The sequence below is a fragment of the Micromys minutus genome (assembly GCF_963924665.1).
Source record: "Micromys minutus genome assembly, chromosome: 19".
NCBI lineage: Eukaryota > Metazoa > Chordata > Mammalia > Rodentia > Muridae > Micromys > Micromys minutus.
Window position 1 is genome coordinate 15,565,477 of NC_137954.1, and position 15,530 is coordinate 15,581,006.

General features: G+C 44.7%; 1 protein-coding gene across 2 annotated transcripts in view; it reads right to left on the reverse strand.

Moving 5' to 3' along the window:
* Positions 1-11,268, reverse strand: part of KLF7 (KLF transcription factor 7) — a gene marked incomplete at its 5' end in the record, with an annotated part of 85,227 nt that extends 73,959 nt beyond the window's left edge. For both annotated transcript variants that reach the window (XM_080932850.1, XM_080932849.1), the window contains one exon: positions 11,167-11,268. In XM_080932850.1, coding sequence (XP_080788976.1) covers positions 11,167-11,268 — 102 coding nt within the window. The remainder of the gene's footprint in view (positions 1-11,166) is intronic.
* Between the last annotated feature and the right edge of the window lie 4,262 nt (positions 11,269-15,530).

Genomic DNA, 15,530 nt, shown 5'->3' on the forward strand with positions numbered 1-15,530 from the left:
GCTTCAAGGAGACTGCCACCCTCCCTATTCAGTGGGACTCTCCTAGCCTGGTTTCTCTATCTCTAAAAACACACGAGATGCAAAATCTACTAAAGGAAGGATTGCAGTCTACACCAGGCTGGCATCTGTAAAAATAAACCTCTTCGTGGGTGCTGAATTAAACCTTAAATTCCAAGATATAATCTTTGAGTTTTATAACAGTGTATGTGCAGCTATGCCCCTCCCCCAAGAGAAAACTCCCAACGTGAACAACCATATCAAACGACTGCTTTCCACAGGCCTATTCACAAACACCCCACTTTATCACAGAAAGAATATTCCTCGTGTATGTGAGTGCTTCCATTATGTCTTATTTGAAGGAGGAAAATGAAATAAAATTCCTATCTGAGATATTTATAGATCTCATAAAACCTGATTTGTTCTCCGAAGCTGCTGTAAGCTCAGTCATCAAGTAAGCTGGAAATAGGAGGTGGGGTAACTAGCAGTGTATTATGTTATATGGGCCTAATTCTGGCTCTAAGAGAGGGGGTAGAGGGGAAGGGGGAAGGGAGAGAAAAATGGGGATGTAGACTGAAAAACTCAAAAGAAGTAACTTATACATAAGATGCAAAAGAACGGGGGAGTGGTCTGATATCTGTATGAACAAGTCAAGAAAATCCCAAGGATGTCAATCACCCTAGGTCTAATTTCTGGGGTCAATGTATTCCTTTTCCTAGTTCTAAATACTAAGAACATTTACTGGGTGACTTATATGCCCTATGCTGGGTCACAGAACCAGCTCTTAGAAATCAGTAACTCCATTCCAGAAAGATAAGGAATATGACTTGGCAATGATCTTCTTGAAGTTCCAGATATGCATCCATGGAATTTGTGCACCACAAAACACCAGAACCTTGCACCTGGAACATGCATAATTGAGAAAACCAAGGTTCAGAAAGCAAGATCTTCAGGCTGCTCAAATCCTTACAGGTCAACTGGTACCAAACCATATCTCTGACTTCTGTTCTCAGCTCCTGCCAAACTAAGGATCGGTATACACAGAACACCTGAAAGTGTCGGAGGCCTATCTAGGTTTGGATTCTGCCAAACCACTTTCATGGCATGTGATTTTAGGTTAGCTACAGGATATCTAAAACCACAGTGACTCCATATGTAAAGTGGGGACAAGCAGAAATCTGTGTTCCACATGGCTGTGTAGATGGTAAAATGAAATGACATAAAAACTCAAAGGAGATAATCTTTGCGAAGTATCTGACATGTATTAGTATTATTTTGATGTTTTGTATGAAAACAAGAATAATATCCAGATGCAAGGAAGGAAGACACAGACATACTCTTAACACCACTTTCGCAACTTGTTTACCATTCAGCCACTGTAAGATCGCTGGCTTCATCATCCCCACCTCAAGTTTCTCAGCCCTGAGTAGGAAATTCTGCAATATTTGCCCGCTTCTTAGTTACAGAAAGAGCCAATGACAAGAGGCCATGAGCCCCTCAGAATTTTTAACTTCAATATAACTGCTTGTGGAGATGCTCATAAACAGACATGAAACTCTTTATCATGGAGTAATCTCTTGGTCAGTAGTAAAGAAAGTAAGAACCTTGCGTCACAGGAGAAGACATCCAGTTAAGGACTGACAGGGTTGAGCACAGAGTTCTCGATCTGATACTGAGCAGGATCTCCCATGGCTCACAGGAGAGCTCCTATACACACAGCCTCCTCATAGACCTCCAGTGCCCTAGGAGGAGCTGTACCCCTTGAGCCGGCACTACAGTGCCAGATGAATAAAACATAAAGGCTCAAAATGTAGAGGTAGGTAGAATCTATTTCTGTTCTTTTGTAGATTGTGTAAATCTGCAGCCTCTCCAAAAACAAGCACCAAGACTGTGTCCACTCCATTGAATCCTGGAAGGTGAATGTGTATAGGGTCAAGAGCAGGCAGGCAATTGCTCCATGGCTAATTGCCATTTTCACAGCTGGGCTGAGCTTTCCAAAAGGTACCCTTCAAGTCTGAGCCCCGAACCCTTCTCCTGGTGGTCTCTCTTGCCAACCATGCCCCTTCAAAGACAGTTTATAGATAAAAGGACAAAGCTCCAGGAGATACCATTTTGCAAAGATCACAGTTTGAGAAAGAGGCATTTCTAAGGCTTCTTTGTGAATGTCACCACATGTTCATAGTCCTTACCACAGGAGTCAAGCCTTGCATAGATCTGGAGGCTGCCTCTTTGCCCGAACATCCTCAGTAGCAATTTTTCTACAGTTTATTTCTGTCCCTCTTACTAGAAGGATGGCTCCTTTGAATTTATATATATATATATATATATATAAACAAAGTCTACTTCCAAACAGTGTGGTCAGTGAGAAAAATGGAGAAATGGTACCTAATGCCTATCTGTATGAACTCCCAGGCTACATGCACTCACATAATCCTTTAAAACCATGGCAAGTGGTTTTAAACTAAGTGGGAAAATCATGAATGCAGACTTTCCGGGAATAAATTATCTGAAATGTCATATAACTGGATATTAAAGCCCAACACCACAAAGCTTCCAGAAGTAGAATTTGACCAGGTTAAACACACTTAGGATGGGTCAGAGGAAATGTGAGGCAAACAGAACTGCTTTAGACACACCATGTTCGGAAAGCCAAATTATGAAGGGTGGAACACTTGGGCAGTTACCTCTAGCAAATGAGCTGGATGAGGAATAGTTCTCAGCTCTGTTCTGCTTTGTTAGAAATATCTAGCAATCTTATAATTCAAATGATACAAGGCATAAAATGCTCTGATGTAAGGATTAGGCCCCTGTGAGTGGTAGTTAACCCTCTGTGTATCAAAGGTTCAAATCTGAGGCTGCATACTGGAATCAACTAGAGGCCTGACAAATGTGGAGGTCTCACTGAATCCCTCTCAACAAGACCCCGAGTTACTTGGTCTATGTGACTGAGAACCACTGCTAAGAACTTAAATCTTCAACCGAAGCCACAATACGCATTCAAGTAACTTATGGAACTTCTACTGGAGTCAGTAAATCCCAGGAGATTAAATATTAAAGGGTAATTATCAAAATCATAACAACTCTGTTTTAAGCAGTATAACTTAAGTGAAAAATGTTACAAGAAGAAAAATAGCCTATGGAATTAAAAGAGTTGGACACAAAACTGTGAAAAATATTAGCAGTTGCTATTGACTAAAGACAAGGGAGACAGGGGACTGATTTCCCAGAATTAGAGTAACTCTCCAAAAGTTAAAGGATATAGAATTTAGACTGGCAGTTCTAAATGTGTGGGTTGGGACCCCTTTGGGGATCAAATGACCCTTTCACAGGGGTCACCTAAGACCATGAGAAAACACAGATATTTGCATTATGGTTCATAACAGTAGCAAAAGTACAGTTATGAAGTAATAACAAAATAATTTTATGGCTTGGGGTCATCACAACACAAAGAACTGTATTGAAGGGTCGAAGTGTTAGGAAGGTTGAGAACTACTGATTTGGACAAAGAGAATTGTGGAGGGGAAAAAGGTGGAAAAGAGGTAAAAGGGGAAGAGCCCTAAATTAAAAACAAAGGCAGCGAGAGCGACACACCTCTTTTGGAAGACATTTGTCACTCTTAAAACAGGGAGGATTTGCCAATGTTATACAGGCCCAGTCTTGGAACAACTTGATACTTAGAGGTTCTGGACCCCATCCTGTGTGCAAAATGGAGGCTTGAAAGCTGACCACAGGAGGCAACTGAGGTAAGAAGGCAGCTCCACAGCACTGGCAGGGGAGACCAAAACTGAAGGCCAGCTAACATACCAAAGACAACTCAACGGGAGATTTAACACTAGTTTTATACATCAACACCTAGGATTCCTCATTCTAAAACTTTCTTGATTCCAGAGTATACAGAGAGCTGTGAAAGATGGCTGGTAAGTTGAAACTGGATCATGAGAAGGGTCATCATCTCCAAAGAAGGAATAGGAAAGATGGGGCAAAAAAGGAAAAATCAAAGGGATGGGGCTTTGAAATGTCCTCAGCGGTGGCAATAGTGATCAACCCTGAAAACCCTCGTGGCACAACCATCTCTAATTCAAAAGTGAGGACCCTAGAACAGAATAGAACACAGCTTTGAGAAAATAAGGAAGACTTCAACCATCTAAGCCCTTGGCAAAAAAGAAGCATACGGTGAGTTCCAGGAAAGAAGGTGTCCCATTAGGACCAGCAGGGAGTACGAAGGGGTGGATGAGCCAATAGAGGAGCCAGTCCTCCCTGAGTGAGACAACAGTTGTATAAATGTCCATATTCTTGTCTGACATTGAACTTCCTCCTGCTTTATAAGAAAGGATAGTACCTTTTGCTCAACGTTAGACAACATTTCAATCTCACATCAACCCACAGCTCGAGAAGTTAAAACACGTAGGGAAAGACTTTTAGGATCTGGGCCATGAACAGGTGGTAGTTTTACACAGTCCCTTGGTTTTACACAAGATGTCACTTGTCAGGGGGCCATTTCACAGTTGGTGCTCTCTATATCAACCCAAGGTCTGTCTTTTATCCAGCCTCCGAGGACTTACGCTTTGATGCACCTGCCCACCCATTTGTTACAACTTAAAAGATAACACCCTTTTATGAGTGCCATTATTACTGTGGGGGCTCTTGCCTTTCTCCACACGTAAAAAGGGCATATTTTCATATTTTCAAAATCACAATAGAGTATTGAGAGTTGGGGAAGGATTAAACTACTCTGTGCTTTCATCTAGGCCCAGGCCAATGTGTTTGTTTGTTTGTTTGATTGTTTGTTTGTTTGTTTGTATCAGTACCCAGAAGTACAGGAATAATTTCTCATGTCTCTTTGAGGTGGTAGAATGAAGAAATAAGCAGTGATTTAAGACTTACTCCAGGGTCTGAGCCCTGGGTCCCAGAGTCAGCAGTGCCAACACGAAGCTGGAGAATGCAACATCTCCTTTGGCTGTGACACTCCTCAGTGACTCAACTACTCCAGTACTTCAGAGCTGAATCAACCAAACCCCCCTTCAGGATTTGAAATGGCAGGATTTCAGGTTCTTTGCTCTGTCACAAGCCAAAGGCTAGGCTTTTACAATGACCCTCAGGAAATGTTAATGAACCCATATTCAGAAATAGATATTGCATGTGGCCCTACATTAATTGTTTTAATTAATTACGTCAAGTCATTTCCGAATGACAGAGACACAGACGCCATTTCCTGGACATTATGGACATGTGAAGTCACGCTGTTGCTTACCAGCCCCCGACACGCCCTGAGCTACAGCATGCACACAACAGAGCTAAGGAAATCTCATACCTGATTTATACAAACAAGTCCCTAGGTTTAAAAAAACAAACAACAAACATAAAAAGGAGAGACGTGCTCAAAAACAGAATTCATTTTTGCAATGGTCTCTTATTCTGTATCACTTAGTTTTAAATGTGCCTGCTTCTAGAATGAAGGCTCTGTGGGGCAGAATCTATAGCCTTTTTAACTTTTCATCACCCAAACACAACAGTCTGCCTAAATAAGGGCTTAGGAAATGAAACATTTAACGTGGAATGGACTTAAAATAGTTTTATACAGAATATTGTATTGAGAACAAAGCCTCATATAGCCACACTGGCAGCTCAGTCAGGAATGGTTTCCCCTGATTCTCATCTTAGCAGGTGGACATTGGGGCTCACGTCCCCAAGGCAGCTGCTGATTCAGCACACATACAAAGGATGCGATGGACAGAGCTCCTGTAACAGAAAGTGGGACAGACAGACTGCAGACCACCAGTCCAGGTTCCAAGGCTCACACCAAATGACAAGCTAGTGTCTTTGGCCCAAGACAATAGAAATGATGTTGCAAGGTAAGAAGCAGGACCACTCAGGCAGGCATGTGTGTGTGTGTGTGTGCGCACACACACACACACATCTTAAAAGTGGCAATACTTTATTTGGGGGACTCCTACATGAGATTTAATAAGAATATTTTCTCATGAGGATGTTCTAAGATGAGCATAAAATATAAGGAAAAGAGTGTTTTCTAGCGTATCAGTGTTATTTATATACATTACTGATTAGGTATCATTAGGATCTGTAGTTTTCTGGGTCCTTTCTTGGTAGAGTGGGCTGGCAGTTGAGGTGAACACATGTCCACCTGTTTATGCTAAGCAAGCACTTAGCTGATTTGGGAGAACAAAGAGACACAAAATCTCTGCCCTCACCATCCTGGCATTGCTCTTGTTAGATTGGGGAGCTGTCCTAAACTTTCAGCAAATCCTAACTCCAGCATGCACGCTGCACGCTGTCAAGAGTTACTGCTGTAACTGTAGCTGCAGCTGTGACTCCAACAGCAAGCGAGCCGCAGCAAGTGAGCCAGCATCAGGGTGGCACCGTATACATCCATCAGTGATGGGTCCAGTGAAGGTGACTAAAAACTCCAGACACGCTATGTTAACCAGAGGTGGGAACATAGACCAACGAGCTGGCCAAATACCAGAGCAGGTCTCCCACCAGCATGAGCTGGTTGGGACTGGCCAACACTAAACAAGAAGGATGCTGTGAAGGGAGACTCTTCAGATTCTTAGGAGAATGGCTATTAAAAGCCCCATTCTGACCCTCTCTAAACTATCTCCATTTAAGTGGAGAAGCAAATTAGCTTCAACAGGCATTTTCTATTTAGAAGGTGGCTGGGAGAGAAGAGCCCACATTTGAACACTTAAGGTCTCCAACACGCCCGTCCATAAATCATCTCAGGGCAAAGCTGTCAGCCCATATCTTCTACTTTGCCTTTTAAATGGATAGGACCCCCCATCATCCCCGGGGGTGGAGTGTGGTACATCGAGAACAAAGAAGGGTGAGTTTCTTTCCCTTCCTAAGGACAGGTGTAGTAGCGACATCTGCATTGACATCTTTTCTTACTTTAAAATACAAGTGCAGACAGGTAGACTGGAAGATCATGTGCCCATATGAAGATGTGCGCGTATGAAAAGAATATAAAAACGAATCTATTACAGAGAGGCTAAATGTGTGACTGATAGCACTCACGTGCTCTCTCAGTTTTAAAGCCACGTTTACATAGTGGCTGCATCTTTATCAAGAAAATCTGGAGAATCAGGGCAGTTTTGATTGTTTCAATTTAAAAAAAAAAAAAAAGAGAGAGATTTACAGTAATTGACGAACACAAAGATCACATACAAAAATAAATAAATAAATAGCCAGCTATTTTATCCTCTCAATGTGGTTACCAAGGTTCCTTTGTGTCTACAAATTTCTCAGGGTGGTGCTGTTGCCAAGAAATTCTAATTCATGATAAGGATTTCTACAAATTGGGACAGTGGAAAACCTGCGGATACACAGACCTTGCAGTTGGCTTTGTCTTTCTCTCTGAGAGAGCACCTGGTTGACCAGCCTGTGGAAGGCAATGCAGGGGGAAGATCACACAGAGGGAGAAGCAACATGGTTCACAGACCAAATTCCAGCTCCCGGTACTATGAGGCTGTTCTTGGAGGCAACCATTTCTGGAGATTTTCCCCCTAGAGAGGCCTCATACCAAAAGCCCTCATAAAAAGTGTTTCAGGGTGCTTGAAACCAAGATGAAATTACAGAGTTACAGGGACACTTTAGTCCTTACAGAAGCCAAGTGTGCCATTAGTTTAAAACAATGGGGGAACGGAGGAGGAGAGAAGAATGTTCTATGATTTATTTATTTGTTTCCAGTAGCAGTGGAAAATTTTCTCCAAGCAAAATGGAGGCCTGAAATTGACCCCATTTGCCAATTATGAATCAGCATTAACAATGATCATAATTCCATAGAGTTTTCAAGTAAACACGCCATGCTTCTCAATGGCATGTGGGAAAGTTAAGTGCAAATAGGACTCGGTGTCATTACTTGACTGTCCTTATGAGAGACAGCATGCTGGGAATAAAGCATCTATAAAAATTTGACACCTCTGTAGAGTCTGGAAGAAAATGAAAGTGTTACATAGGAAATGCTTTTTATTTTCTGAGTCAGCAGCCCGTTCAAAGAGTCCCAACTTCTCCTGTGGCATTCTGGATGCATCTCCCTTTATCATCAAACGGTACCCTAAAATCTACTCTAGCTTCTGCCTTCCTAATCTTAACTGTTTGCAACTTTTGATCAAACAGCTTTTGAAATATTTCCTATAAGTTCTCAGAGAGCTTAAGGCTGGCAGCCTTCAGAGTTGTGATAGCTGAATGCCATAAATAACAGGCCACATAGGCACATAAACACGGTGTAATTTACGGTTCCATGGCAGGCAGAGATGATATTACTTGGGCCCAGTGCTTGAGAATGCAGCTACAGTTCAGAGATGGAGAGCTGCGGTTCTGGCATGCCCATCTGGGTTTTTAATTACACCAACGATTTGGGGAGTTGGAACCCTGGTTGAGTATCCCTGCCCAAGAATTCACATTCAAGTGTCACAAGGTAGCACTGTCTCCGTCGCTGTCTTTGTCCCAGGCTCACTGACACAGGAAACTATCTCACAGCCTAAGTTGGAAGCAACATCGTCGATAAGCAAGCAGTCCCTCCTCAATTTTCCAATGCACGGATGTTCTTAGGTTTATCATTCAAAGCCGTTCTTTAGAGCTCCTTCCCTCCACCCTCCGCCTGTGCGCATGTCCTGGAGTGTACTGCTCACTTTCAGAAAAACATCTAATAATGATTCCTCATTTGACCTCTAAAATCTGATTACCCCGGAGCATCAGGAAACTTCCTCCTGCCCGGGGTTTTTCGTAGCAACCTTCTTGAGCTGTTTTTAGCAAAGGAGTCTCAGCATTTCACCATGTGGTTAATTTTGAACTATCAGTTGTATAAAACCACCACTACCCCCTTAGAGTCAAAAGCAAGGGGGTGTGGGGATGGGGAGGAAGGAAGAGATAAAGGCTAAAGGTTTTGTCATCAGCAGGAACTCAGGGTCCTGGTCACCTTTATACAGAGCAGCTGTGAACAGTCCTGAGGCGAGAGCTCCTGGCCATGCTACCTTGTTTAGAAGTGCTGTCCGGGAGTTACGTTTCCATGTGGACTTGGGGAGGGGTTTTATGAGAGAAGATGGCAGCTGAAGACAGTTGAGACAAGAAAAAAGAAAGCGGGTAGAAGTGAGAAATCCTTTGCTTGGCAATGAAAAGATAAATAAAATACAAAACAAAACCTAAGCTAGAGCTTTCTAGAAGGGGGAGGAGGGGGAGAGTAAGAACAGAGCTGGCTTCTGAGGAAACAATAGATCTAATACATCCCCTAATTGTCAAGCCAGTGATGTTTCCTTGAAGTTGCACCTTCTGGATCCTCTAGGCCAATCTAGAAAAGCAGGTTTCCTCTAAAGAAGCCCCCACCCACAACCCCACGAGCAGGCTTTACTACCCTGAAAACTTGAACCAAAACAAAGTTGTGTGATTCATCAGGAGAGAACGTTGTAACAAATAAAGCCAACTTTCTTCCCTCCAACAACGCTTAATGGTTAGTCACAAACAAGGGCTGCCTCCAGCAGGCTGACTAAATCAACAGATTCCCTTCCCTAACCAGTCTAGACTGTAGTTAATATGCAACCGATTCCACACCAGTGAAAAGACAGGGTGAAAAGAAGACTGTTTAGAAAATGAGATTCTGGCAACATCTTGGTTTACTTCATATCAAAAATAAAAAAGGAAGATAGGATGTAGGGAGATCCTACATGAGACAGACTCTTCTTAAGGATGATGGGAAAGGATGTATTAAAGAAACCATGTGAGTACTCTGCCTGTGTGTTTAGCAAGGGAACAACATCTCCCAGCCTTCCAACTGGACTCCATGCCCTACAAAGACACACAGACACAGAAGGCCAATACCTGGAGGGAAAACTCCTCCGTAGCTTCCAACTAGTAACAATGGCACAGTCTTGAGAGTGAGCGCTTTACCACTAGCTCCCTAAACCATGAGCTTAACATCTCTCCCTAAAGCAGCAACTGTTACATCCCAGCCTCAAGCTGGCGAATCCTGCTTTGGATCCTGGCAGAGGAAACTCAGCCGTTCATTAGCCTTAACAAGCTGCTGTCACTGAGCAGAGAAGTTACATGAGGAGCCACACACCGAGGGCCCTCCCCAAGGGCAAGGTTTTTTTTTTTTTCTTCCAGGATGGACTGTACAAATTCACACTCCGAACGTGCAAATCCAGACTGTCTTTTTGGACTTTCCACTGTACACACTGTAGAGTTTTTAAACACCCATGGTGTCCCCTAGCCCCAGCCGCCCCGCCCCCATCCACCACCATCTTTCCTGCAGAATGTCCCCTCAGCACCTCCTAATCGCCGCTGGAAAAACCGCTGTTTCCGCAGCAGACCCAGCACTTTCCACTGACCAGCACTTTCTTTCTTCCACTTCACAAAACCCAGTGAACTTGTCCCCAGTCAGGCGCCCTGAGATGCCAAGCGAACTTGGCACCGGTACCCTTTAGCATCCTCGGAGTTTTCCTAACTAGTCCTCTAAGACAAAGTCGGGAAGCACTGAAGCACTCACCACCCTTTGTGCAAGGTGGTGCTAACCTGAGAGGCACCCCAAACAGACAAACGAAGCAAGGACACAGTATATAGGCTGCTCTTTCTGGAGGCATTAGCTGGAGAAATGTACAATGCATTGTCAGCCTACGAGAGATACATCTCATCTTCCTTGTACACCCTTCGGCGTCTTTTGTCACCTGGCTTCTCTTCCTACAGCTCACCTTGTATAATGTAAAAATCAAGCTATTCTTTATTGACACTCCCTAAATTACTGGGAAAAAAAACCACTCTGTGCCCCCCCACACACACACACACTTGACGGTCCTCAGGATCAGCTGAAATGGATAAAGCTGATTTAAGTACTACGGTCATAAACTCCTGCATCTAGAAACGTGGTATCCTGTCAACCATTGCTGGACCAAGGATGTGTGTTGGTGACAGAAACGCAGGCAGCTAGGACCGGCTCAGCTCAGCACACTAAGGGGTTAGGGGTGGGTGGAAAGGTAAGCGCATATGATTGTTTCACAAAACATTTTTTTAGACAACACACAGCCAAAACTAAATTAATAAATAAATAAATAAGAAAAAAAAAAGAATTAAAAAAATTTTCAACTCAAAGCCCACACCAAACGCAGCCCCTGCGTCTCCGCCGCCGCCACACGATTTACACAAGTAATTTAAATCATTCACCTGCTGCCAAGTCTCCTCCAGGGATGGCAAAGCTGAGAAGTAGCCGGTGTCGTGGACAAGTTGTAGCTCCTGGAATATACTATAACTAGCCAACACGTCCATGTTGCGGCTGCCGGGCAAAACCGGAGGAGAAACCCTCCCCCGAGCTCAGCTGGGTCTGTTTGTTTGTCAGTCTGTCTGGCTCACCCCCCAAGAAGGCAGACATCCAGTGGCCCTTTTGTTTTGTTTTGTTTCAGTCAACTAAAAAAAGGAGAGAAAAAAAAAAATCAATGCTGGAGAGAGAGGGAGAGAGGTGGTGAGAGGAGCGAGTGAGTGGGGTGGATGGAGAGAGGGATCCAGCTTGTACAGTGCAGATGACTGCCAGGAAAAGGGGACTTCACGGGAGTAACAATTTCCTTCCAGGGCTCTAATCACTCCAGCTCGTGGATCAGGATGGGGGACGCAAACTCACTGACACGAAGCTGCCATCTATATCTGCAGCGCTGTTCGCTCCTAATGCAATCTTTGCTCTTTATTTTGGGAGGTTGCATTTTTTTTCTCGCGATCGCTTCTCTCCCCCCCACCCCTTCCCTTCCCTCCCCACCCCCCACCCCATCCTCGCTAGTTTGTAGTCCCCCCCCTCCACCTTGTCTCCACCTCCTGCTCTTCCCCCTCCCCAAACTCCCTCCCTCCGCCCCGCTTTGCGCGCAGCCGTGGGATCTCGGAGGAGGGCGTCCATTAGGCCGCGTGTGACCATGTAAGGTAAACAGGGGGCTCATGAAGTCACTGAGGACCAATGCGGCAATCGGAGCGGACCCTGGGGCGGGGCCTGGCCCCGACGGCAGCCGCCGATTGGCGCGCTGCGGATCTCCCTGCTGCCTTACAAGGCGGTACGAGGCAAGCTATTTTTAGAGGGCTATATAAGGGGGTAGAGGAGTCTGCCAGGCGGCTGGGGAGCTCGAACGCTAGGGAGGGTTGCTGCGACACTTGCGCTGGCTCCCCGGACTCCTAAGCGGCCGGGCTCGGGCTGCGCGCTGTCCTCCGACCCTGGCTGCAGGGCTCGCCCAAGCCGCCGGATCCCGCACAGATCCGAGGGAACGGGTTGCCGCGGTGGCCGATCCGGAGGTGCGGTCCAGGGTTAGGATGCCTCCTGCGGGAGCAGCCGGTAGAGCGGCGGCGCAGCCGTCGGGGGCAAGTAGCTCATTGCACTCGGCCTTCCTGCCAAGCATGGGGAAGAAGGGTAGCAAGGGAGAGGCCAGGCTCAGAACGCCGTCACGTACCCCAAACTAAAGCACAAAAGCCAGTTCCGAATTCCCCACAGGGTGCAGAAATGAAGTGCCAGAGGAGGAAGTGCCTCACAATGGCAGAGAACAAAGGCAAGCTGCACGACTTGCTTGCGCCCGCCCCCGACGCTGCACGCAGTCCCCGCCCCCGCCCGCGCGCCTCCGTGCGCGCCGCCGATCGCCTACCGCCCTCATCTTCATCTGAACCGAGCCTAAAACCTGGCCAAGAGTCTGGTGCCAAGTATCTTAGAGTGTGCATGAAAGAGAATAGTGTGGGGGTGGGGAGCGTGGGTAGAATTAGGGTGTAGGCTGGAGCGGGCAGCTAACTAGCAGATCCTTACAAGAGGTTTGTCCTGTAGCATCCTAGAGGAGTGTGCAGAGCAGGTATGGAGCAGGGCTCTAAAGATGTGGAGACCTCTGCAAGCTCAGAGATGGAAACCTGTGTGGTCCACGTGGTTAAGAGTTGCCTAGTTGTTTGCTTGACCTTAAATGGCTAGTGTGGCTTCTCCAAAATACACCAAAAGCTGGACTACTTTCGGAATAACTACAGAATTGAGTACCTAGAGACAAGAAACATCCTTGTGCCTTCAATGGAAGAAATGTAATTTCATCGACTCCATATCCTTCCCTTCTATTGATAACAGTATTAAATTTGTATTTTTAAAACAAAAGATCACCCATCCCCAGAGGAAATTAAATAAATTACTAAGACTGGAGAAAAGCTGGCTGGCTTGCCCTTTAGTGCCTGAGATTCTTGTTGGTCAAAGAAACAAAACTCACTGTATAAATTCATGGATGCCTTGCTTACCGGATGCTGCCACCGATTAGCTTTCATGGGAAGCAAATGGCAGCAAAGGCTTCTGCTTCCCAGGAACAAAAATGCAAATATCTGCCATTCTGGTTAGAAGAAACAAAGTACTGTTTGCAGTTCTCTCAACATAGTATGTCACTGTTAGAAGCCCTACATGTTACTGTCACGGTCTCCAGACTTTAAGCAAGGAAATTAACTAGTAACTGAACTAACAGTCTCCATGGAGAACAGGCGAGAGTCTAGAAGAAGAAAGCAAGATAGTGAAACCTTGCAATAATTTGCTAGATCTCACCCTATCCACTCCTTCCTCAACACTATCTGGTTGTATGGCTTGGGCAGAAATCCACTGAGAGGTCCTGTTGCAGATGTATACGTGAGTAATAGAAAAGAGGGGAAAAGGAGCTTTGGATACAGCAGGTAAACATTAAGACATGATCACATAATTTGCTGTTTGAGACTCAAGGGAATTTAATTTTTCTTTTCTCCCTCTAATTTCTCACACGTCCCCTCCCATTCCCTCTCAAATCCATGGTCTCTTTCTCGTGAGAAGTGTGTGTGTGCATGCCTAGTCCATTTAGTGTTCATATGTTGTATGCGTAAGATATTAGGGCTGACCTGTGGGTATTGGCTACACAATAGGGAGCTAGCTCATCCCGGCAGAACACTGTTTTCTGCTCTCAGTCATAGCCTACATTTTGTTTTGTCTACAGGGTGGGGCCCTGTGAGATTTCCCGTCTTTCCATGTCTCTTGGTATTGCGCTTGTTCAAGTCTTGAGCTCCCTGTCATTGTTAGAAGATACAGCCTCACAGCAGATTGTGGTCCTCTGGCTCTTAGACTCTTTCTGCCTCTTCCTCCTTGATGTTCCCTGAGCCTTGGATGCAGGAGTTTTGTTGTGGATATAGCAACTGAGGTGGGGCATCCCCAGATTACTTCTATCGGATTTCACAAGTTGTGGTTATCTGACTAGCGAAGGGACATTCCATTGATGAGAGCCACCCTCACCTGTGGGTGTGCAGAAAAGGTGGCCGAATAAAGTAGAGTAGTAGTTTCTCCTGTAAGATTCTAGGTAGTTGGCTAGGTTACTAGTACCAGTCATGATCTCCTTCCTGTTGAGAAGTCCAAATGGAGAGCTGTTGGCTGTCACCAAGATGGGAGCCACTGGGGTTACCTAGCTATGCTCATTTCTGTGGTTCATAGGCATACCAGCTGGGTAGTGTTGCTTCCCTCTCTTGGAAGCATGAATAGTGCCTTCCCATGCTATGAAAACTAATCCTCATGGAAGAGTCTTTCAGATCAGATCTAGCTTGGATCCTCTTGGTGCAACCCCTGAAGTATATGTTTTCAGCAATAGGGTGACCTTCAACCTCTGGGTGGCAACCAAGGCCCTCATAAATAACCTAAATTGTTTTTAGGAGCCTCTTGGACTCCATTGGCCAGCACGTCACAAAGAGATTTCTCATATATCGAGAGTTTTGTTAGGTGTTTTTAATAGCCCGGAAATCTTAGTTTTATATTGCAAAAACACATGAAGTATACCAATATATAAAATGATCAATAAATTAAGACCACAAGGGAACAAAAAAAAATAATAATAACCTGCACTTTTATGACCCACATCTCAAAATCCTTTGCAATATTTGATGTTTTTCAGCTTTGCACATAAGTCTTTACTACTATGGCGTGTTGGTCTGTCTTAATGGCTGAAGATACTGGAGTTCAGAGAATGCGTGTATTTTGTTCATTGTTCCATGTCTATTAAGTACCAGAAGCAAATTCAAATATAGGTGTTGCTCCAAGTTGACTGCATAATCTGTCTCCTATGTAAACATTGTCTTGGGAAACACTGATGAAAGTATTTCCAGTAATAATGGCTGGGTGTGATGGTGCATGCCTTTAGTGTCAACATCTGGGAAGTAGAGATAGCCAAATGTGCTCAGGCTAGCCAGGGTTACAGGGTGACAGTCTGTTCATAGTGAGCTATTAATTAAAATGCTTTCGAAAGTGGTACTGCAGGAACTACCCAAGAATAAATAATGCTAACCCCACGAATTCAGAAATAAGAATATTTTTTAAAGAATAATAAAAATTTAACATACAGGGCTGGAGAGATGGCTCAGTAGTTAAGAGTTCTGGCTACTCTTGTATAGGACCATGGTTTGATTTCCAGCACTCACATGGTGGCTCAAACCCATGCGCAACTTCAGTTCCTGATGCCGTCTAATCTCTGAAGGTACCAGTCACAAAAGTGGTGTACATACATCCATGCAGGCAAAATGTTCATACATGTCAA